Genomic DNA, 23,991 nt, shown 5'->3' on the forward strand with positions numbered 1-23,991 from the left:
CTCTCCCGCGGGGTTCCCCTACTCACTTCCCTCCCTTCCAGTCCATTGCAGTCTCGTTTCCGGAGGCCCAGTAATCTATTCCCAAATCGGGAGCCATCTTCATGGCAGCCAACTGAAAAGTGGGGCGGGTCTTGGGGGAGGAGAATGGCCAGAAACAAAGGTAGGTCCGGAACTGGGGGAAAAGATGCTTGACTACTTTGGATCCGAATCCTAATCGCCAACAGTTGGGGTACTGAGGGAAAGGCAGTGAGCTGGGAACCAAATCCTGGCTTCACCCACTAGATGTGGTCCTGGAAAAGTCTAAACTGCTGTGAACTTCAGTTGTTGGGTCTGTTAATGGGGGATAATGATACTTGCCTGAAATGGTTGAAGACAGCATGGACTGATGCGTAAGGTGAGTCCACAGCTACGATTCAGTGAACAACTGTCAGTCAACAAACCTTATCTTCATTGTGCTTGAGGACGTTCTAGATGAGCAGTTTATATTCCAGTGGTAAGGAAATATTAATAGAAATCATAAATCCATTTTGGACTTCCCTGGTGGTAGAGTGGATAAGAGTCCGCCTGCTAATACAGGGGATCCGGGTTCAGTCATTGTTTGCGGAAGATTCCACATGCCTCGGAGCAACTAAGCCTGCAGGCCCCAGCTCCTGAAGCCCCTATGCCTAGAACCTGTGCTCCACAACAAGAGAAGCCACCTCGGTGAAAAGCCAGTGCACTGCAGCTAGAGAGTAGCCCCTGCTTGCTGTAACTAGAGAAAGCCTGAGAAAACGAGATAAATAAATCCATTTAGAAGATAATTTCACATATTGTGAGGTACTTTTAAGAAAACAAAAATTGGAGAGGGTGATAGCTAGGGCTGAGGGAACAGCATACAACTTTGGAATGCTCAGGGAGAAAGGACTTTTCTGAGGAAGTGACATTCATGAAGGGCTTTCCTGAGGAGGTGACATCTGAGTCAGACCTTTGCCCACAGACATCCTTGCTGTTGGTAGTACTGCTGCTGCTTTGTGCCCTAGAAATGCAGAAATTCTGATAACAGTCTTCCGTATCTCCTTTCGCACCTTTTTTCTCTCTCTGCTGTTTGTCGTTTAGTCGCAGAGTTGTGTCCAACCCTTTTGCGACCCCATAGACTGTAGCCCACCCAGCTCCTCTGTCCACGGGATTTCCCAGGCAAGAATACTGGAGTGGGTTGTCATTTCCTACTCCAGGGGATCTTCCCAACCCAGGGAATGAACCCACACATCCTGCATCTCCTGCATTGGCAGGCGGATTCTTTACCACTGAGCTGCCTGGGAAGCCCTATCTCTATAATCATATATATGTTTGTGTACCCACTGACAAAAGTCTCTCCTGGAACGAACTTTACTTAGGCTCTTCTGAATCCTCTTCCCAACTGGGCCTTGACTCTTGGACTTCCATGTCTTTTTTTGCGTTGTTTGGTTTTAGTTAGAACCCTACTAATTTAGTTTATCCAGAATCGCCCACCCTTGATACCTGATTAAATTCCTCATCCTCCACATGATACCTGATCACTCTGGCCTGCCTTCAGCAACAATCCTGTTAGCAAAGAATTACCCAGCTCTCCCAGTAGTTTTCCACTGACAAACACACCTCCAGCACCACTACCACTGCCCCATCTCCCAGCCAGCCCACTCTGCCCTTGGCTATAGACCCCCACGTTTCCCTTGTATTCCGAGTTAAGCCCAGTCTCTCCCCTCTGCTGCCAAATGCTGTCACAGAAGTTCCTATACCTATCACGGTGTTGTCGTTGTTTAGTCACTAAGTCGAGTTCAACACTTTTGCAACCTCATGGACTGTAGCCAGCCAGGCTCCTCTGTCCATGGGATTTTCCAGGCAAGAATATTGGAGTGGATTGCCATTTCCTTCTCCAGGGGATCTCCCTGACCCAGGGATCAAACCCGCATCTCCTGCTTGGCAGGCAGATTCTTTACCACTGAGCCACCTGGGAAGTCCATCTATCACAGTAGTTCTCAATAAATTCTGCCTTACTATTTGAACAACTGTCATGAATAATCTTTTTCTTTAAGAACGCATGCACACACACACACACACACAGAGGGTTTGTGACTGTCTTATGAAACCCCTCGTCAAATCCTCCCAGGTAGGGACACACAGTATTTCGAGGCAGAAGCCTGATGTGTCCTCATTTGCCTGGCAAAGCAATAAAGCTATCCTTTTCTACATCACCCAAAATTCAGTCTCTGAGATTTGATTTGGCACTGGTGTACAGAGAGGCCAAGCTTTCAGTAACAAGGGGAAGAGGCTTGCAGCGCGATGGGCACTGGGTATTAGTCAGGAGTCCTGTCTCTGTCCCTGGTTTCCTAGCAACCACTGTTGAGCATGTGGTTGCTAGGCAATGTGGGGCCATCCAGACACTTGGGTACTGTCCTTAGTCTGCATGGGCACCAATCAGAACATTGCAGGATATTGTTAATCTGACAAGTGGCCATTGGGCCTATTTTTAGATTTTCTCATCTATTAATTGCTTTTGTTGCACAAAAAAATAGTATAACAATGGTAAACAAAGTCTGGAAAAATTAGAAATTGCCCCATGATCTCACCATCCAAACAATTCAAAAATAACCATCTTTACTCTTCCTGTTCTAACCTTTCTCTGCAGGAATACATTTTTATCTTGTCATCCTAGCACATGTGGTTTTAAACCTTGCTTTTCTGACTTTGATTTACAGTATGATAAGCACCCCTCAAGCTACTTGAGAGTTTTGAGAATAAGCTCTCTGATGCCTCTGTGTGATACCATGCAGTGGACTGTTGTTGTTCAGTTATTAATTCGTGTCCAACTCTTTGCAACCCAATAGACTGCAGCACGCCAGGCTTCCCTGTCCTTCACTGTCTCCTGGAGTTTGCTCAAACTCATGTCCATTGTGTCAATGGTACCATCCAACCATATCATCCTCTGTTGTCTCTTTCTCTTGCTGCCCTCAATCTTTCCCAGCATCAGGGTCTTTTCTAATGAGTAGAATCTTCACATCAGGTGGCCAAAGTAACAGGGCTTTATCCTCAGTCCTTCCAATGAATATTCAGGGTTGATTTCCTTTAGGATTGACTGGTTTGATCTCCTTGCTGTCCAGGGGACTCTCAAGAGTCTTCTCCAGCATCACAATTCAAAAGCATCAATTTTTCCACACTCAGCCTTCTTTATGGTCCAACTCTCACATCCATACATGGCTACTAGAAAAACCATAGCTTTGACTATACAGACCTTCGTCAGCAAAATGATGTCTCTGCTTTTTTAATACACTGTCTAGGTTTGTCATAGCTTTTCTTCCAAGGAGCAAGTGTCTTTTAATTTTATGGCTGCAGTATACACACCATCATTTAATTATGTATTCTCCTCTTGTTCCAACATTGAGTTTGCTCCAGTTTCTTTGCCATGATAAACAGTATGAATCTCTCTGCTGAAAGCTTTTCTTTACTCTTTACACTGTTGACTTGAAAACAATATTAAGGGGTGAAATGACTGTATCAAAGCACATGAATATCATGACTTTCTGTCTTGCTAAACTGCTACTAGAGTTCCCTTTTTTCTACATCCTGGCCAACATTTGTTATGTGTGGGGGTTTTGATGACAGCCATTCTGACAGGTGTGAGGTGATATCTCATTTTTGTTTTCTGGACATTTCATTTAAATGTATCATACAATCTGTGTCCATGTTCATCTGGTTTTTTTCACTTATTATAATGCTTTTGAGGTTCATCCACATTGTAGCATGTTTCAGTAGTTCACTCCTTTTTATTGCTGAATATTACCCGATTGCATAGATAGTCAACATTTTGCCTATCTATTCACCATTTGATTGACATTTGGATTGTTCCCAGTTTGGGGCTATTACCAATAACACTGCTATGGACATTCGTGTAGTCTCTACACAGACATATGTTTTCATTTCTGTTGGATAGAAACCTTGGGGTGGAATCAATTCCCGGATTGTATGGTAAGTGAATGGTTTAACTTTTCATGCAGTTTACCAGACCGTTTTCCAAAGTTGCTGCACCATTTTACATTCGCAACAATGGTTCCATATACTCCACCTCTAGGAAACTAAATGCTCTTTCAGCTAAACTTGCTAAACTGTGAGACTGTGATCCTGCTGCTGCCAACAACCATTCATTCACTTCGATTCATTCATTCAACAAATTTTATCTGAATACCTACCACTAGGCACTATGTGGTAGACTCTGGCCCCACAAGAAGTCCCTGACAGCTCTGTGAGATGGAGAGAGACAGCAGCCTGGTGACACTGTTTCCGCATGCTAGTTCTGGTCCCCTCTGGCCTTTCACTTGCAAGAGGGAATGAGTTCCTGAATGGCAGAGTTGGGTCTGCAGCAACTGGCAGGGCCTGCCATGTATTCCTCCCAACCACTGGGACCCAAGTAACTCCTAGTGGCTGCTTTCCCCAATTCCACAAGGGAACACCAACCAGCTTTGGAAACGTGGGTGCGACAGACATGCCAGAAGAGGGTACTCAGCCATCTGTGGTAGACCAGTGGAACCCGTGGAAGAGTCTTGCAGCTGCCAAGAGGACCCTGGGTAGGGGTGGCAGTGGGGGAGCGGGCTGCTCAGTTCAGGCCATCTTTGAAAGTATTTGTTCCTAATCTTCTAACCACATGTGATACGCCCAAAAGGCTGGGATACTGCCTTCCTGGGTGAGGAGCAGGAAGAAAAGCACCACCATGGCTGACTGTACTACCTCTGGGCTTGAGACTGTGGGTGACTTTATTTTGTTACTCTTTTTGCAATAGTGTTTTCGAACTTTAGTGCTTTCTACAAAGATTATGTATTATTTCTTTATGTATTAAATCTTTTAATTAAAAAAGATCACATAATATTTCTTTTGAAAGGAGAAATAAACCCCCAGGGAGCTCCGCGTGGAACTGGGATCCTGACCGTCTGCATTTCAGCCTCTTCGGCCCCAAGTCCCCTTTTTGCCCTCCCGGGTCCCAGTTAGCAGCTCGCACCCCCACCCGCTTCCTGCATCACCCCCACCCCCCCGCCCCCGGGTCAGTTTGCCATGGAAACAAGCCAGGTTACACAGAACTCCTGAGGCGCCAGCCCTGGAGCATCCTGGAGGTTGAACCCAGACAGCCAACCTCTGCAACAGGCTGGGAGCTGAAGCGCAAGCCAGAAATAAGAGGTTCCAAGACTGAGACAGACGTGGCGCAGACCCTGCAGAGGCCCCCGGCTCCGCCCCCACCCGGGTAGTTGAAAAACAGCCGCAGCCCCGCCGTCGCCGCCCACTGCGCCTAGACCTTGCCAGGACCGGACCACTTGGAACCCACATACCCGTCTCCCCGCATTCCTCGCCTATGGCTGACCAACTCTTTCAGCGCAAACCCTGGGACCCCGAGCAGCTTCGCCCGGACCCCGACTCTGACTCCGAAGGCCTGTTTGACAAGGCTCCTCCGGAAGAGCCCCCCGCTGTCCGTGGGCCCAAGTCGGCGTGGGCCGGGGGCAGGAAGGCGGGTCGGCGCACTGGCGGGAAGGCGCAAGGGGCCCGCCCCGGGCAGCCCCCTAAGGGCGCGATGCGCCCCCAGCCCCAGGAAGAGGCCCCTCCATTGGACGAAGGCTGCTATCTCGACCATTTTCCGCACCTCTCCATCTTTATCTACGCGGCCATCGCCTTCTCCATCACCTCCTGCATCTTTACCTATATCCATTTGCAGCTTGCCTGATTGGCGGGGGCGGGACGGGATGCGCGCAGGGCTGAGGCGGGCGGGAAGGGAAAGGAAGTGCTCAGCATTTTGTGCCTGGAGACGCGCCGCACCCCCTTCGTCTAGCTTTTGACGCTTGTGTCTTTTCTTCTCTGCTTGTCACCGCCTTTGTCTAAGTGTCCATCAGTATAAACATCCAAAGCAGCTGTCGCTAATGAAATGAGCACCTGGGGACGAGGGGACGGGAACACAGACTCCAACGTTTAGAGTCTTCGCGGTGAGATGGATCCCCATTTATCATGAGGATAATGTCTCTGGACCCTACCGCTTTGTGAGGTGGGGGGACGCAGAGGGAGCCTGTCGTTTTGTGTCTGGGGCGTGTACAGCGAGTCCAACCTTCTGTTTTTTAAGGGATGAGCCGACCCGGGCCGCGGACTTCCAGAGAGGGCCCCGCGGGGAGGGTCGGCGCCCTAGCCTGGGCTGGGGCCGCAGTCCTGTGGTGCTGCATCGCCCGACCACCCCCTCCCAGGAGCCAGCTGTGCCCCTCACCCCACCCCGAGCTGGCGCAGACAGCCCGGCGCGTGGGAGGGAGCTGGCGGACCTGAGCGCGCAGCGGACGTCACAAGAGCGCAGCACACAGTGAGTGGCGTTTGTCGGGGTAGCGCACCACCTCCCCAGAGACTTGAGCTCACCCGGACTGCGTTTTCCCTGCCTTAGGCTTTGATGACGCTATCGATATCGGAACCGAGCGGAAACAAGGCCAAAGGAGCTGTTCTGCCAGGAAGTCACGCTCTCGTCGTGTCCTGGACGCTTGGGACCAGCGGCTGCAGACCTCCAGGGACGCGCCGGCCCATAGCTTGCACGCTGCGCTGCGCGGGATGAGGCTTGGGGCCCAAGAGAGGGTTGCCGTTGCGTCTTTAGGAATTGAGGGGGTGGGGGTTGCTTATCCTGGCCCGGAGCCCTTCTAGAGCCTCGCAAAAGGGAGTGAGATCTCTGATTGACGAGAATTCGCTCTAGGAAATCACCCAACCCCTGGGGGTTTGTCATCTCATACCCAAAAGGCGCAATACCAAAACCCACCTTGGCAGGTTATTTACCCACATGCCATCTCTGTTTTCTCATGAATGTTTAATGTCAAAACATAGCTCTCTACTACAGTGTATGCTTGGAAATGTCTGCAATTGTGGTACCTCTGATGAAATAAATTCTTCCTTTTCGGTCTCCTCTATTTCTGTCCTTTATTTCCAACTATGCAGCGAGCCCACCAAACTTCCTATTCCGCTTCAAAATTCACCCCATAATCTTCACGTCCCTACTGTCCCTCCAAAACCAATTTCATCCCATTACCCAGCATTCCAAGATACAGCATTTCTCTCCACTAAATAGCTATAAAAAGAAAGTGAAAGTTGCTCAGTCTTATCCAACTCTTTGCAACTCCATGAACTGAATTCCCCAGGCCAGAATAATGGAGTGGATAGCCTTTCCCTTCTCCAGGGGATCTTCCCAACCCAGGAATTGAACCCAGATCTGCCATATTGCAAGAGGATTCTTCGCCAACTGAGCCACAAGGGAAGTAGATAGTTAAATAGCTATATAGACCTCTAATTTGTTGCCATGGAAACTATATAGCTAGAAACTATATAGAAGATGGTATCTTCTCCATCTCATGTCCTGACAGCATACCAGAGTCCAGTTCTCCTGTCTGACAGCAGGCCTCTGTCCCCTAGTGACTCACTGCCCTCAGTATCCAGTCCCCATTTGCCTCTTATCAAGACACTTCCACCCCCCGACAGTCCCCCCACTGAGCTCTAGAATTTGTCCCAATCCACCAGCTTGTACCTTTATAAGTTCAGTGTTTGCTGACAGCAGGATCTTGTCATTTCCCAGTTCTGTTTTCCCAGAATCCCATATCACCACCTGCCTTGATATCTGGACCCTTTATTTCAGTACCAAAAGTGTAACACCTACCATTTCCCAACATCATCCTGAGCTGTGCAGCCAGTTTACTACAATAATTTACCCCCAATAAAAGGCACTGTTCTCCAAAATTAAGTCTCCAAGGTACAATATGTACCATTTTTTTCCAGTTTACAATCTTGGATACTGGATCTTTACTGTCCTCTGATATTGACTAAGCACTGAATCCCAATACATGGCCTGCTGCTACTGCTAAGTCACTTCAGTCGTGTCTGACTCTGTGCAACCCCATCCCTGGGATTCTCCAGGCAAGAAGACTGGAGTGGGTTGCCATTTCCTTCTCCAATGCATAAGTGAAAAGTGAAAGTGAAGTCGCTCAGTCATGTCCAACTCTTCAAGACCCCATGGACTGCAGCCTACCAGGCTCCTCCATCCATGGGATTTTCCAGACAAGAGTACTGGAGTGGGGTGCCATTGCCTTCTCCAATACATGGCCTAGTGCTCTCCAAACATGTGATCCCATTGTTTCCCATTCACACAACCCCATCCCTTATTTTTTTGGCCACACCTTGGGGCATATGGGATCTTAGTTCCCTGAGCGGGGACTGAAACTGCCGTGGATGCTTGGAGTCTTACCCAGTGGACCAGGAAAGTCCCAGGACATTTTAAATAAGCTCCAAATGTAAAAAATAATGATTATGACTTTAAAGGATCATTTGGCTAAAAAGTCATACTGAGACACACACCATGACATTAAATACAGCAGAATATCATAAATCAAAGCTTTTAAAATAGACATATTTAATGTACAGGATTGTATTCCAGGTAAACACAGGCTTCTTATACTGATGAATATTTAATTGCAAATATGAATACCCTAAATTACACTTCTATATAAAGGAGAAACTTCAAATTCTGTTCTTTAGGAAGACATGGAAGGCAAGTAATAACTTGAGAGCAGTTATTGCCATTTCTCCCCTTTCCATGGCTGATCTAACATTTTACATGGATTAGTTACAAAAGGAAATATTAGGTTCCATTGAATTTAAGTACAAGATACAGCTAAAATTTATCACTGAGAGTTTCTATGAGTGTGAATAAATAAGTTAATTAAATATTAGGTTCAAGGCAGATTCCAAAACTAACTGAAGTATGACCAAAAAAATGGTATATATTCCTAATAGTCAGTTAATATAATCTTTGCAATTCAGTATGTTCCAGGCTTCCTTTTCTATGCCAGTGAGATGCTTCCTTTTTGTCCAATGTCTTCCATTGCTGGGCTCCAAGACATTAAACTCTTTAACATCATCAAGGATTTATCTTAGAAACAAACAACTTCTTTCTTCTTTCTAAAGGTCATGGTTGTTTTTTCTGCTACTTGCTTCTTTCAGCTAGTCATTAACTTCCTCATGTGAGAAAAAAGTTACTGGGCAAGAACAAGCAGTCTGTGTTGGCTGTCCCGCAGTGTGGTGACTGGTTAATAAAGAAGACACCCACTTAACCTTTGTGTCATTTCATTTTATCCAAAGAGTAAGACAAAAAGGTCAAGGTTACAAAGGACTCACGACCAAGGTACAACTTTTACAAATATCTTTGAATGGCCAAGGAAAGCTTTACTTCTTCAGTCATGCCCCCAAATGAGTTCTTAATGAACCAAGAATCCATTCCCACCCATTACAGACCTCTAAGCACAGATGCTTCAAAGATTAGTTCAATATAAAGCACAGATGCTTCAGGAGAGTGGACTAAAAAAGAGGAGGATGTGGAATATAAGAAAGTGTGAACAAACAAACCCTCCCAAAAATATAGTGTTCACTAGGATTAAGGATATCATCGATATAAATCCCGTACCAGTCCACCTTCTGAGAAACTCCTTTTTCTATTGAGAAATCAAGATATTTTCAATCGTTTGCTTTCCTTTTCCACATTCTCTCTGATACTGTGGAGTTTTCTGGAGTTCTGGATCAGGAACACCAAGCCCTCCCTAAAATCACTAGCCCCATGGTCTCTGCCAACGTTTTCAAGTTCATCAAACAAAGACAATGTCTGTTTGAGTTTGGCCTGAACGTTTTTTTGCTCTTCTAATTCTGCAAGAAGGGCCTGCTTAGTGCACAATTCAGTCTTATACTTCTCCTGTAACTGTTCAATTTCTTTTTGGAGAAGGTGGAATTCTTCCTCACTGTAAGAATGTGTCTCCTGAGATTTATCTTCTGGAAGCAAGACATTTGGGGGAATCCGCAAAATCAACTGTAAGAAGAGCTGCTCCATTTTGCCAAAAAGGTTATCAAAACGTCCTTTCATGAAGCAAAGAAACTCTTCTGTGCACTTGCGAATCTGGACTGCACTAATCGCACAGTCTGGGATGCCATCCAGCTTCTTTAGAACAACCTGTTCAACAGCCTGCATCACCTCAAACAGGTAGTCTTGAAAGGCAATGTAAATCCTAAGCATGCAAGTCTGCGGTGTGAAGCCAAAGAACTGGGCCTCATAGGCCATTGGATCAACAGACATCTTGGTGGGGTTTTGTTTTGTTTTGTTTTTGCTTTGTTAATTTTGATTGTGAACAACCTGCAAATGTAATAAGAAAAATTTTCATTTGTTTAAAAAAAAGTAACAAATTTTTAGACATTATAGACAGCAAAACAAACAAAACAAAGTGGCAAACAAAAACCATGAAGTTTAATAAAATATTTTAATGCTCAAAAAAAAAAAAAAACCATGAAGTTTATGTTCCTTGATACTTGATGCTACTTCCAGCCTCACACATGCACAACAGGATACAAATCCTGCCTCTCTGACACTCTCATCAGCCTATCACCTCCCTTCTTCCTCCTCTTTGTCCATTTCCCTCACCTCTCAATTACTGAGGCTCTGGCCCATGGCTCAGCCTTCTAAATTCTGTTATCACCCCAGACAACATTCAGATTTACATGGATGATCTAACCAATGCCCTAGAAACTCAGTTCTTCATCTCCACTTTTTCAGACCTTCATCTCCACTCTTTCAGCGACCTGGGTACTGACATTTGTAACTTCTCTCCCCAACTCTCCTACTTTTTGACCACAACCTCATATGCTAGTCTTCCAACACTCATTCCTATATTCATATTATATCTTAATCTTCAAGACTTTCAGCCCTCCGAGCCTCTCTTTTTAGTCTCTCCCACTTCACTTCCCCACAATACTTTAGGCTCCATGACCCATCACGTCAACCACTCCTTTACCAATGTCAACTCCCTGTCCTTCCAATCTTGCTATCTGAAAAAATACCACTAGAAGGTGAGTAAGCCTCCAGTAAGCTTTACAACCCTGGCATTTTCTTAAGGGTCTGGGAGTCATTCCTTTCAAATGTAAACATCTAGGAAAAGAGCATTCCTATCTCCCTGTCACTGTGGGTGTTTAACCTAGGGACCTTTTTGGGGCTGTAACCAGATACTTGTCATGGAAATAAAAGAAGTTTCATTATTCCTGCAAATTAGCTGAAACAAATGGCTACCTCAATTACCAGGCAAATTTAGGATGAACCTTATCAAAGAATCTGAAGCAAGTGGTGCTGTCAAATCTTTTTATAAGACTGTGCTGTTAATCTTGAGAATTTATGTAATGGCTAAAAATAGAATGGTTCTAATAGCTTAGCAGTATAAATAGGGTAGAATTTCTGTCTCTGTAATCTCATTTACAGATTATCTCTAATGCATCATAATCTGGATATGCTTATTCAGTAATAGAACTGCTTTCTCTTCTTTGTCTTGTGGAGAGGATTCTGTGGATTAACAGGATTTTAACTTCTCAACACTTCCCTATGCCTTCAAGATCAGTTTTAAACTTTTTCACATGGCTTACAAGGAGCTTTACTAACCACTGTCCTCCTTTTTAAGTACCTTACATAAGCATAATTGAAGTGATAATGCTTCTAATCTTTGCCAATCTGGTAAAATGATTTTACAGCGTTGTTTCTTGAAAACCAAAAACATCTAACCCCCCACCCATACACACACACAGGTTGAACACTGAGAACTGAAACTAACAAAGAGTCTCCTTGCCCCACCCCGCAACAACTTACTGTTTACATTAGCATGACTCTGCTATTCTAGACCAGAATAACATTTTCATTGTCCAAATGGTTGGATTGTTCATTATGAAACCCCCAAAGACTGATGAACTCTTTAATGGGAATGCGTGGCGTGCGTGCGAACCAGCTCTCCCCGTGTCTGACTCTCTATATCCCATAGACTGCAGGCCGCCAGGCGCCTCTGTCCATGGAATTTTCCAGGCAACAATACTGGAGTGTGCTGCCATTTCCAGGATATCTCGCCAACAATTTGTTACAGCAAGATTCTCTGAAACTCTTGATTCAGCAGTTTCTACCAAAACTGGACTGCTTTTCATGAGCTCTACCCAATCCTAATCAAGCCTCCAAACTAAAAAATCGACCTTAAACCAACAGCCTCTCTTCGGGCACTGATCAAGTCCTGCTTTCAGTTCACAAGTCGCTCAGTCGTCGACTCTTTGCGACCCCAAGTCCTGCTTTAGGATACTATTATCACAAGCCTATCTTCTCTGCAAGCCTTAGATTTCCTGAGGGCAGGAAACCGATACGGCTTCAACTGATATTTGCAGGTGATACGCAGGAAGTACACAGGGTACCTCGGCGAGTTGAGGAGCCGAAGCTCCAGAAACCTCCTGGCAGGAACTACTTCCGGCTTGAGAAGTGGCTCCCGACAGGCCCCGCGCCCCCGCTGCATGCCGGGACCTTCAGGGTGGAGGTTCGCGGCCCGCCGGCGACGCTGCTCCTTCAGGCTGCGCTAGCGCCCGGGATGGCGCCCCACCGAGTGCCACCTGTTCCCGCTCCTCTTCAGAGAAAATGCAGCCCCGTGGCACTTACCCAAGCGACTATGAGAGTGATGAATTCGACCAAACACCAGCTTCCCGCCACCTCCTTTAAACCACCGCAGGCTGCCAGAGATAGGCGGCGCGGTTGACTTCCCCAGATTCTGACCGCTATCTGCTTTAGCGAACGACAGCTAGGGCAGGATGCCACCGCGCTCCTGATTGGCCGACTGTCCGGGAAGGGGGCCACCTAGATTGGTGACGGAAAGAGGCCGGGCGGGAAAGCTAGCTGTGGCCGGCGGGGATTGGCAGAAGGAATCGGTACTCACTCCCTTCCCCGAGACGTTGGTGGGTGGAGAAGCTAGGTTGGGCCGCCGCGGAAACGCAACTCGTGATTGGCGAATGTGCTTTTCTTCGGGCTCTAGCGGTTGGTGGCTGGACGGTTGGTCAGCGCTGATTGGATAGCAGTGTAACGGGGAGGGGCCCCGCTCTGGTTCCGCCCTGATCCCGCCCCGCCGCTGGGATGGACTGGCGGAAGGGGAAGTGGGGGGGGCCGGCGGCGGTGGGGAAGATGGCGTACCAGAGCCTCCGACTGGAGTACCTGCAGATCCCACCGGTCAGCCGCGCCTACACCACCGCCTGCGTCCTCACCACCGCCGCTGTGGTGAGCAGCTGCAGCGCCAGCTTCTCATGAGTTGTACTGGATATCCCCGGGTCCTTGGGAAACTGGGGTTTGGGCCTCGGGGAAGCTCAGAGGGGTTGGTCTCAAGGGTGGGTGGAGGCGTACAGGGCTCACTCTGGGGTTCAGAATCGCCCCGTAAGTGCTATCCAGTGATCCAGAAAAAGGGGTGCTGTTCCATGAGGGGTGGAGGATCAGGACTGCGGGTCAGTTGGGAGACATAAAGGCAGGCAGGATCTGTACCAAGTCAGGGCTTCGGGAGCCGCCCACCCAGGAAACGTGTCTGAGAACTCTGAGGGTGTTCTCAGATCCACAAAATGATACTTTGTGACCACTGGGAGGAAGGTCCGCTTAGTGGAGAAACGTAGACGTGGAAGATAGAAAGATGGAAGTTGTTCGATGCATGGGACAGGGTGCTCGGGGCTGGTGCACTGGTATGACCCAGAGGGATGGGATGGGGAGGGACGTGGGAGGGAGGGTCAGGAGGGGGAACACATGTACACCCGTGTCTGATTAAGTATTAGCCTCCAATTAAAATGAATTTTTAAAAAAGATAGAAGTTGTTGAGCGGGAAGTCTTGAAAGAAAGAGTCTGATATAGAGGTTGGCTGGAAGTACGCAGCCCTCACAGTGGCAGGGTACTGAGTGTTGGTTCGAGTGAATTGTGTTGCTTCACACAGCTGTTTTAGGTGGTGCCCACGTGTTGGGCGTAATCCTAGCAGCTGCTCTTGCCCTGAATCTAAGACATTACCATCTGCCTTCCATACCTTCACATCAGCCTCAGCTATTGAAACAACAGACTTTTATTTTGTGTTTGGTATTGGGGAACTCAAAGAATTGTGCCAGTTCTAGAGAACTCTTTACCAACCTCCCTCCAGCTTAAGAAGTAAACCTTAAATAATTCAGTGTAAGTGACTGAGAGTGGGAAATTGCCAGAACTACTAGTCTTTTGTAGTAAATGATGATATTTTGTTTCTTGATTGACTTGCTTGAAGAAGCTGTTTTTCTATTTCAGCAGTTGGAACTGATCACACCTTTTCAGTTGTACTTCAATCCTGAATTAATCTTTAAACACTTTCAAGTAAGTGGCCCATCACAACCGCCATTTAATGTTGCAGTTTTTAAACTTATTTTTCTTACTTTTTAGTAGCTAATCCTGCTACATCTCAAATAACTCAGTGGGAATATTTGATTATAAGTGTTGGGGTGGGGGAGTACAAAGCAGTGATTCTGCAGCCTGGAACTTTTAAAGAGATTCTCAGGATCCTCCGCATGTACCAAATCAGAATCACCAAGGGTATGTTATAAAGTTCCCTGCATGGTTTTGATTTGATGCGTCCAGTTCCTATATTTAGGAATCACTGGTTCAGATTTAGTATTATAGATTGAGAGGAGACTGGATTGGCTAGTTGTTCGGGGAGAGTCAGAGAGGATGTCCATATTTAGTCCATTCAGCACCATGTGGCATAGTCACCACCTTGGTGTTATCCCTGTGGTCCAGTTCAGAAACTCAGTGAGTGCTCTAATCCATCTCCCAGGGATCACATCATCTTCACGAAGACTGACATCTAAAACAACGCCAGTTCATTAGATTACAGTGAGAGACGGTCCTTTCCAGTAATTAGAATGCTAAAGAGAGATGAGTTTTTCTGTTCTAGGATCATATTGGCCATAGTCGAAGTAAGAGAGACCCAAAAGCCAGTAATTCTGTTTCTACACCTGCTGTTCCCTCTGTCTCAGAGGTGTTTCATTCGCTTTATACCCGTTGAGCTCCAGCTTGTCTTTCAGTAATGCAGTTTTTGTGTAGCCTTCTCAGATTCATCCTCCTTTGTGTCCCTAGAGTTATCTGTAAATAATTTTTCTTATGTCTCTCATCTCATACTTGCACTTGTTTATATGCCTGTCTCCTCACAAGGTTGAGGACTCTATAATCCTGGATGCAATTAGTATGCAGTAAACAATTCTGAGTTGTTTCAACTGAGTTGTTTCAACTTTAATAGTTAGCAATTCTTAAGAATTTAATGATCATAAAGGAGTCCCGTGAACCCTATCACTGCCTTCTTCCTTCTCCACTCACAAGCCCTTCACTGGGAGCTTTAGCTCCATCCAAACAAACAAAGCTTGATTTTGCCTGAGGTTAAACTCTTCACACCATGTGTGAAATTAGGAGTTCTAGGTTTGAGTTCAGAGTCTCCCTATACAAGCTGTGTGATGTTAGGCAGGCCAAATCATCCAAGTCTCTTAAGTTACATTGTGTGTGAAATGGGGATGGTATTGCCAGCCTGCTCATCTCACAGGATAATTAAAATCACATGAGATAATATTTTAAAACACTTTAAATGTTAAGTGTTCTATCATTGTGAGTAGTTGTTCTTATTGCAGGCATGGATGGTTTGGGTGGGGAAGTGTATATCAGGGTTTGAAAATAAGTGCATATCTACCAGTTAAACTAATTATTACAGTATTAGATCTTTACTTGTAGTGAGTTGGCTCTCTGTTCAGGCTAGTACTCAAGTATTTGCTTTAGAATTACTCTTTACTCTGGATGTTTCTGATGGCTAATATAGAAACAATTGCTGTTAGGTCCTGTAATTTTCCTTTGGTATCTTGAGATTGTTCATTAGATTGTGATACTACATATATGAAAGCTCTGTTTCCTAGTCTACAGATTAGGAAACAGTCTAGTCTTGCCATCACACTTTTCCCATCATTTGCCTGACCATATGGTATGGATTTTTGTGTTTTTCTTTTTTTTTTTTCTTAAATACAATCACAATTGCAAGTTTTCTGTCCTGTCAGGCTTAGAACTTTCCAGGGGCAAGTGATATCTTTCAGACTTTCACTGAAGCGACACAAAAATTCAGTGTCCGATTGTGTGTCTCACTTTTGAGTTTAGAAAATAGAATCACCTATTTGTGGCCTTTCCATTGTAGCCTACAACCATTGTGGTCATAGGCTATCTCTTGTCTTAATATGAAAATATTCCCTGATATATTTTACTTAATCTCTTTCTCTTGATTTTTTTTTTTTTTTTTCTTTTAACAGATATGGAGGCTAATCACCAATTTCTTATTTTTTGGGCCAGTTGGATTCAATTTTTTATTTAACATGATTTTTCTGTATCCTTTACTAAGTGGGGTTAGCATAGAAACTTTAGTTTTATTTAGGAAATACAGTATTAAGTTTGAAACTATTAACTTTGCTGTTTTTGTTACCATCTCAGCTGTAACTTCTGGCTACTGGCTCAGTGATACACAGAATAGTTGGTCAGTTAGTAATGTTTTGAGGGTGTTTGTAGGTCACTGTTTATTCAAATGGGAGGTATTTAATTATTGTAAGCATTTTCTTACAATTCTGCCCATGTGCCACTTACAGGTCTGATTAAGGGAGATCAGAGTGATTTAATTGAGGTGTTCTTACAAAATAACACCAATGGGTCCCAAGTGATAAAGCCCAACCTAGAAGTGGGTTCATGGGGGATGGAGAAGTTGAGATCTACTTGGATCTCAGTTGCTGGTTCTGCCACCTGGAAATACAGTGTTTTGTCTGCCAGGCTCACCATGTTCCAGTTTGTTGAAAAAGAGGAAGGGTTTTGCTGTAGTCAGATGGTAATTGGGGCCACTGGGCAGGGCATTTCTCCTGTGCCCCAACCCCCTGGATGAAGTGGGGAATTTGCAGCTCAGCTCATTTGCAGTAGCCAGAGAGCCTTGTCGGGGTAACAGGCTTCCTGCCCTGGGATGGATTCCTGTGTCTTCTCTATGTTACATCATTCTGGTAAGTTTCTAATAATTAAGTTTTTTCATTGAAATGCCTCCTTATTGACTGAAGTATAGATATACTTAACTTCCTGGCCTTAAAAACAGCAGATTATCACATGAGGCTTCTTGATGGGGATTTCCACCAAGTTAGGTTGGAAAAAGCGAGGATGGTGTAGATTGTGGTGTGGCTGAACGTGGGAAGACAGTACAGATTTGAAGCATGTTTATGTGGCGTCTGACTTCGTTCCCCAATCAGGAACGGTTTTTGTAAAACACAGAGCCATTGCCTAGAATGCCTGGAAAAAGAAGTAACAATAATACCACTCATAAACATTCTTACAGAAACAAAGTCTTGACTTCTCACAAATAACAGGGAGTCCAAGTGTACTTAGGTGATACATTCAATTTCACTTTCTCCATGTTTGTGTACTTAATATTTTCTTAACTTGGAACTTAAGATATCGTTACTGTCGAATGCTAGAAGAAGGCTCTTTCCGAGGTCGGACAGCAGACTTTGTATTTATGTTCCTTTTTGGTGGATTCTTAATGACCGTATCCTTCGACGAATAGAACAAATACAGGAAAATACTAAAGAACTCCCTCTCTCTCCCTAAAGCTTTTCGTCTGTCTCCAGAAGTGCACTAGAGGCTAGAGACTCGGAATGAACATATAAAAGTATCAACTCTCTGCGCCCGCGCCACCCCTCTCCCTCTCCATTTTAGCTTCAGGCTCCTGTTTATTTTACAGCCCAGTTTATGTAACAGCTTGTCTAAGCCTAGAGGTTGCACAGGGTGTTTTTCCACTGTGAGCAAGTCTGAGAAACTTTAACCCAGTTGGGTTACTATTAGAAATCTTGGGTGTGTTCTGGTTGGTGGGTGTACTTCATTTTTCTTTTTTTCCGGCTGTGCCACAGGGCTTGTGGAATCCCAGGTCCCTGACCAGGGAATGAACCCAGGCCCTTGTCAGTGAAAGCATGGAGTCAAAACCACTAGACTGCCAGGGACTCCCCAGGTATACTTCACTTTTAAACTAAGCTGGTAGGACATTTATTTGGTCACCATCAAAACTGATAGTTTTTGTTGTTGTTGTTTTTTAAATAATAATTGTCACCAAACTTAAAGGGAGCCCTGTCTGACAAGATGGTTTTGCCCCAGCTGGCTTGATTCACCTCTAAGAGTCCTCATGGTGAATGAGCTTTCATGTAATAACTGACCAAAGAGGCAAGAACTTCATGAAAGCAGAATATTAATTTGAAGTAGCAACAATCCAGGTGCCTAAGGTTTTTGCCTCATCACTCTGGGTAATTATTTTCAGCCCCCCCCCCCCCCCCAACCCTGCCCCACTCCAAACTTGTAACAACTGCTTGCCTTTCCTAATGCAAACTTGTGTTAGAGTACAATCCTTAGTTCTCTTGCCCAGTCTTCTCTGTTAACATTTAATGTTGCTATTTTCCTTAATTCCAACCACTAGCTTTTTGGTTTGTTTGTGAGCTTAGTTTTCTTGGGCCAGGCCTTTACAATAATGCTTGTCTACGTGTGGAGCCGGAGGAACCCATACGTCCGCATGAACTTCTTCGGCCTTCTGAATTTCCAGGCCCCCTTTCTACCCTGGGTGCTCATGGGCTTTTCCTTGTTGTTGGGGAACTCAATCATTGTGGACCTCTTGGGTAAGATTCTTGGCAGTACTTTTTCTGTTATTTTACTTACAAACTTATTCTGTCATACTTGTCATGTTAATTCTGTCTGGCCTTCATATAAGTTATTGTAGGATTGTTTGATAGTTATATGCTCAAGGACTATAATGTTCATTTTCAACTTTTTCATAAATAAATTACCAGCTGAGCTGCCAGGGAATCCCAGTATATTGACACTTCTTCCTAAGTAGAAAGATTTTCCATTGGTACAGACACCTGCAATCAAAATTCTAATCCTCTCCCTCATCCTTTATTTCTGGTTGACTCTAGGTATTGCAGTTGGACACATATATTTTTTCTTGGAAGATGTATTTCCCAATCAACCCGGCGGAATAAGAATTTTGAAAACACCATCTATTTTGTGAGTATTTAACACCAGGTTATGTGTTTCTTGCAGAAAAACCAGGGCACGGTCCAGGATCTTGTTTTCTTGGGGCCCCCAAAGCTCCCAGCACACATAGTTCAGGCCAGTAAATATTTACAGATTGAGCAATCCAGCTGCCGTTGGGGAACATTCAGATTGGGTGGGAAGCGCCAGATTTGTGGCCAGAGGCTCAGGGTGTCCCGAGGGTAACGTGGTAATTGTCTCACATGACCACCAGCACCTCCTGGCCCCAGGAGGAAAGAGCCTGCTGGTTCCATGTAGACTGCTGTCTTAGTTTAGAGATGTGAAGTAGCAAGATGGCAAGAAGCTGACCAAACGAGGGTTTCTAAAGGTGGAATGTCTGGTCTTCCAAACAGGTGGTAGAGAGAAGCAGTGAAATAGAGTAGAAACAGCTCTCGGCTCGAAACCAGACATGGGCTGTTTGTGCTGCCAGCCAGCTGTGTGATTTTAAGCAAGCGCCTCTCCTTTTTCCATACCTTGGTGTCCTGAGGGTAGAGCTTTGATTCAGAGCACCTCCTTCTATGCCAGAATTTTGTGTCCTTGGGGTGTACTGCATTACAAAGAGTTCACTTAAGGAATAAAATGTGCGTTCTTCTTATAAAATGTTGGTTGTAGAATAACTGAAAGAAGTAAAATCTGCCATAACCCCACCACTTAGATATAACAGTGGTGGGATTTGATGCACTTTTTGATATGTATTCATCAGTCTTTTACTGTCTGTAAACTTTTTAAAAAGTGCTATCTCATAGCTTTCTAATGTAATATAATCATCTTTCTGTCATAAATTTCTGACAGAAATTATAACAGCTTCATGATACCCCCAGTATGAATGGAACACAATTTACGAATCCCTCATCAATGGACATTGACATCCTTCTTGTTCTTCCCTCCATGATTAGAGTGGTGAACGTCCTTGTAGCTACACATTCGTGTAGCACATGTAGCAGCACATCCTTTGCACACTTCCATGATTGTTTTCAAAGGATGAATTCCTACAAGTAGAATAGCTGTTTGGTTTATCACCAAACTGCCATCTGGAATGGATACTCAGGTTTACATTTCCGCCAGCACCATATGTGTCCATTTCCCCACAATCTCGTAAAATGTGGGAGAAGTTGTATTTACCTTTTCTTAGTTTGATAGCTGTAAAGTGGTGTCTTGTTGTCTTCTATTACTCTTTTTCTAAAATTTCAAAACAGTTTCAGACTTGCAGAAACTTGCAAAACAGGACAAAGGACTTTTTTCCTTTAAGTGTTTGAAAGTGAATTGTTAACCTACTGCCCCATGATCCCCTTTAATGTGTATTTTCTTCTACATAGTCAAAATCTGGAAAGAAACGTTAATCCTCAGACCCAATTCCACTTTGGGAAATTGTCCTGATTTTTTATAGCAGAAGAATGCAGTTCAGATTCAGGCGTTGCACTTCGTTGTCATGTCTGTTTAGTCTCCTTCTGTTTGGAGCAGCTTCTCAGTTTTGCTCTGACCCTCATGACATTCACATTTTTGAAAACTGTAAGCCCATTTTTGTAGAACATCTCTCAATTTGGGTTTGTCTGATGTTCCCTCACATTGAGGTTCAGGTTTTTCGTCTGTTGCAGGAACATCAGAGAAGTGATACTGCATTCTAATTGCAGCCTGCTGGCACAGGGTTTCAGGTTGTTGAATTTGCCAGAGTGGTGTTAATCACTTTGATTACTTGATTAAGGTATCTGCAGGGCTTCTCCACAGCAGTTACTTTTTTTTCTCCTTTGTGATTAAATATTTTGTGAAGAGGTACTTGAGACTATGGAAAACATCCTTTTTCTTACAAAATTTGAGTTCATTTATATCTGCAAGAATCCATGATTTCTTGTTTTATTCATGGCTTATAATCCCTTAACATTGTTATTTTGATGCTTATATTGTCCCACTGGCTCTGAAGTACTTCTCAACATGTATGATCTAACCTTTGTAAAATTTCATATGTAAACGTTTTGGAAGAATATTGAAAACACCAACATAATTATCTCTGGGGATTGAGGATGTCTTGCTCGTATATGTTTCCTGTTTTCTCTACGATTCCATATGTTGCTTTGTAGTAAAAATTAGTAAAGGAGGTAAAAGTTAATGTAAATGTGCAATAATTATAAATACCTTCGAAATAGGAGAACTGTTTCATTGGTAGGCAGACGACATACTTATCCATTGGCAGACACCCTATGGGATCTTTTTGATCTCAGAGTAGCATTTAGGACCTAAGATGACCCTGGGACTAAATTATATCTGTTGCCTGTCTTTTAGGAAGGCTATTTTTGATACACCAGATGAAGATCCAAATTATAATCCACTACCTGAAGAGCGGCCAGGAGGTTTTGCCTGGGGTGAGGGCCAGCGCCTGGGCGGCTAAAGCGGCAATGCCAAGAACACGACCCAGCTGGGACGGACTCAGTAACACACCCATTGGGATTCTTTTATCCTCTGTGTTGCAGAAGCGTGGACACTTTTGACAGCTCAACAAGAATTTTAACTCCAGAAGCACTTTATGAAATGGCCACTGATTCACCCAGAAGACGTTTCCAGCAGTTCGCCAGTGGCTCCTCACTACGCTGGTACTGAATGTGTGATCTCTCAGAGCCAAAAAACTGGAGCAACAAATACCCTGCCACCTCTTAGGAACGAGTACCTGATACTTGAGTTCTGTGGTGACGGGCAGAGTGTTTTCCTCCTCTTCCTCCTCCTCTTTGATAGACGAGGCCGTGGTGTAAATGGAAGTTTCAGAGAGAACGAAATAAAACTGAATTCCATCTCTCTCTCACTGAATTAAAGCTTTTGTGTGTGATCTTTTAAATTACCACCGTGTCTCCTAGCTCTCCTGCACAGGTCTGCGCTCAGAGCAGTCTCCATGCCCGCTCTCCCTGTGTCTTCGTGGCCTTCGACTGGATTTCATTGCAAGATTGGAAATACATGGCTGAGATGCCATGGCTGTGCACACCTCTTACTAACCCAGAATGCCAGCTCCAGTGGGAAGAAGATTTGTTTCTGTTGCCCAGATAGTTTGTTCTCCATTTGGGTTTTCTGATACTGCAAGGATCAGACACTGGGGGGCAAGGGGTGGAAGGGGAAGGATAGGATGGATCTAGGTGTTCTAGATCCTGGAATTCTGCTGTGGGAGAGTCAGGTAGGCTTGATGCTAATGTGGTATCCCGTTTATTTACTCTATTACTCCATCTGGAAATATCCAGGGAAAGACACGTCACAGCAACCATTTTGGAAAACAACATTTAAAGTTGGAAATGAGTTAGAATGTTGATTCTGGAGCCAGATAAGTGAATACAAGGATACATAGCTCCTGGGTCTTTGGCTAGTGAATATTTATCACTTGCTTCATGAAAAGCCAAGAAGCCTTCAGAGCCAAGTACCTGGTTTACCTTCCTAACCAGGTAGAAACAGGACAGGTTCACAGAAGTCAGCAGTGGTTCAGTAAGTACTTACCCCAGATGTTCACTTCCTGGGGGTTCAACAAGTTTATTATCAGACTGTGTAAGTAATTCAGAAAACTCAGAAGGATAGAATGAATACCCCAGAAAAGAGATTAGTTCAAACTGTTTTAATAAACAGCATGTAGGTCTGGAAACATTTCCCCCATAGTTCCAGCTTGGTTAAGTGGTTGCTTTCTAGAGTGGGAGAGTTCTCTTAGAAAGATGGACATGAGGTTTAGGTTAAACATAATAAACATCTTAAATGGGAATTTTCAGATCATTTGTGAAGTGAAAAGTATTTTTCATACCTTTCAATGGAATACACATCAGTAGTGGAACCCAATATAAGTACATGATGCTAGTCAGTAACTGAATATGGTTGTTGCAATTTTACGGAATGTGGGTTAATGGGACTGCTTTTTTTTTTTTTTTTCCTAAGTGACTTAAAAAAAAATCTTTAAATGCCAATCTTAGAATATATAGTCCTTATGGGAGTCTTAAGTTTTGTCTGTTCAAGAAAGCTTGAATTTAATTAGAAGGTTGGGTTTTTGTTTGGGGGCTAGAAATAGATTTCTCTAGTTAAATTTATTCTCCTTTAGTTAACTTTGGAGTTAGGTTCTTCCAGAACACACGTTTTCTTCTTAATTCAAGTCAACCAAAAAGTGAGATTTGATGCATGGAATTGCGTGACTAATTTACCTGACATGCATAGAATTTAAAGGATTCCTGGATTCCACCTGTAATACTGAAAGGTGCACCTGACTAAGGCGTAGCTTTTTTGTTGTAGAAATACAGTATATGTTTATTAAAAAAAAAAAAAAAAAAAAAAACATGGACATGCAAATTGCATCTCCATAGGAGATACACTTTATACATTTTGGTGTGTTTTTTCCACTATGGATTTCTCTTTGTTTCTCCCTTCCACTTGTTCTTTTCCTTGTGTGTCCTAGTATCTTTCACACCTCTTGTTTAGTCTCTAAGCAGAGAGCACCCAAGTCTTAGATCTTGGTAACGAAACCCTCACTCTGTCTCTGGGGCCTTTGAAAGTTAGGAAATGTTGGTGTTACTGACTTGTTGGGTAAAGGACCTCCTAGAATTGTCATCTGTCCTTGATAGCAGGCATTTTATGTTGTGACTATGTTTTCCTTTAACAGGTAAGTGCCATCCATGTTGCTAGTCATGATATTGCCATTGTTTTCAGTGTTCTGTAGTCTGTCTACCCCTAAACTACTTACTGTTTTACAAGTTTGCATAAAATTTGTTGCACTTTGTATAATCAAATCACTTCTCTGCTCAGAAATCCACAGTAACTTCTTAGTAAGCTCCCATAGCAAATGCATACTTTTTGTCTTTCCTCTGAACCTCAACTCCTACTTCTAGCTAACAGGGACCTCAATTTAATCCTCTTCAGTCCTTCAAGGCCTGGCCCAATTCCTGGCTCCTCTGCAAACCGTGACTGTAGGGCCTATTTCATTGTCTATCTTCTCTGAATTCTTAGGACCCTTCCAGGCTGTACAACATACTCTTAGACCAAACTGTCTTGTATTGTTCTTAGCTGGTACCTGTATATTAGTC

General features: G+C 44.2%; 3 protein-coding genes across 8 annotated transcripts; 2 read left to right on the plus strand and 1 right to left on the minus strand.

Annotated features, from left to right (window-relative positions):
• The first annotated feature begins 5,206 nt into the window (after window positions 1-5,206).
• Window positions 5,207-6,919, plus strand: LOC133057098 (uncharacterized). Of its 2 annotated transcripts, XM_061143198.1 has the most exons (3): window positions 5,207-5,975; window positions 6,110-6,337; window positions 6,416-6,919. In XM_061143198.1, the coding sequence occupies exon 1, from the start codon at window positions 5,354-5,356 to the stop codon at window positions 5,717-5,719; it is 366 nt and encodes a 121-aa protein (XP_060999181.1). In that variant the 5' UTR covers window positions 5,207-5,353; the 3' UTR covers window positions 5,720-5,975; window positions 6,110-6,337; window positions 6,416-6,919. The 2 variants fall into 2 exon arrangements, with proteins under 2 accessions (XP_060999181.1, XP_060999180.1); XM_061143197.1 differs by having other exon boundaries at window positions 5,207-6,337.
• A 1,473-nt stretch (window positions 6,920-8,392) lies between these two features.
• On the minus strand, window positions 8,393-12,801 carry MIS12 (MIS12 kinetochore complex component). Of its 2 annotated transcripts, none has more exons than XM_061143203.1 (2): window positions 12,500-12,801; window positions 8,393-10,183 (listed from the first exon to the last, which is right to left on the minus strand). In XM_061143203.1, exon 2 carries the CDS (start codon window positions 10,124-10,126, stop codon window positions 9,506-9,508), a length of 621 nt encoding a protein of 206 aa, XP_060999186.1. In that variant the 5' UTR covers window positions 10,127-10,183; window positions 12,500-12,801; the 3' UTR covers window positions 8,393-9,505. The 2 variants fall into 2 exon arrangements, with proteins under 2 accessions (XP_060999186.1, XP_060999187.1); XM_061143204.1 differs by lacking the exon at window positions 12,500-12,801 and adding an exon at window positions 12,262-12,408.
• Window positions 12,802-12,950: 149 nt separating this feature from the next.
• On the plus strand, window positions 12,951-21,762 carry DERL2 (derlin 2). 4 transcript variants are annotated; one of them, XM_061143201.1, is made up of 8 exons: window positions 12,952-13,108; window positions 14,138-14,203; window positions 16,168-16,241; window positions 17,339-17,432; window positions 18,351-18,546; window positions 18,844-18,934; window positions 21,239-21,318; window positions 21,427-21,762. In XM_061143201.1, the coding sequence occupies exons 1-8, from the start codon at window positions 12,968-12,970 to the stop codon at window positions 21,462-21,464; spliced, it is 780 nt and encodes a 259-aa protein (XP_060999184.1). In that variant the 5' UTR covers window positions 12,952-12,967; the 3' UTR covers window positions 21,465-21,762. The 4 variants fall into 4 exon arrangements, with proteins under 4 accessions (XP_060999182.1, XP_060999184.1, XP_060999183.1 ...); XM_061143199.1 differs by lacking the exon at window positions 21,239-21,318 and having other exon boundaries at window positions 12,951-13,108; XM_061143200.1 differs by lacking the exon at window positions 21,239-21,318 and having other exon boundaries at window positions 12,978-13,108; window positions 14,141-14,203.
• Window positions 21,763-23,991: the final 2,229 nt, after the last annotated feature.

This window comes from Dama dama, chromosome 5 (assembly GCF_033118175.1).
Source record: "Dama dama isolate Ldn47 chromosome 5, ASM3311817v1, whole genome shotgun sequence".
Classification (NCBI taxonomy): domain Eukaryota; kingdom Metazoa; phylum Chordata; class Mammalia; order Artiodactyla; family Cervidae; genus Dama; species Dama dama.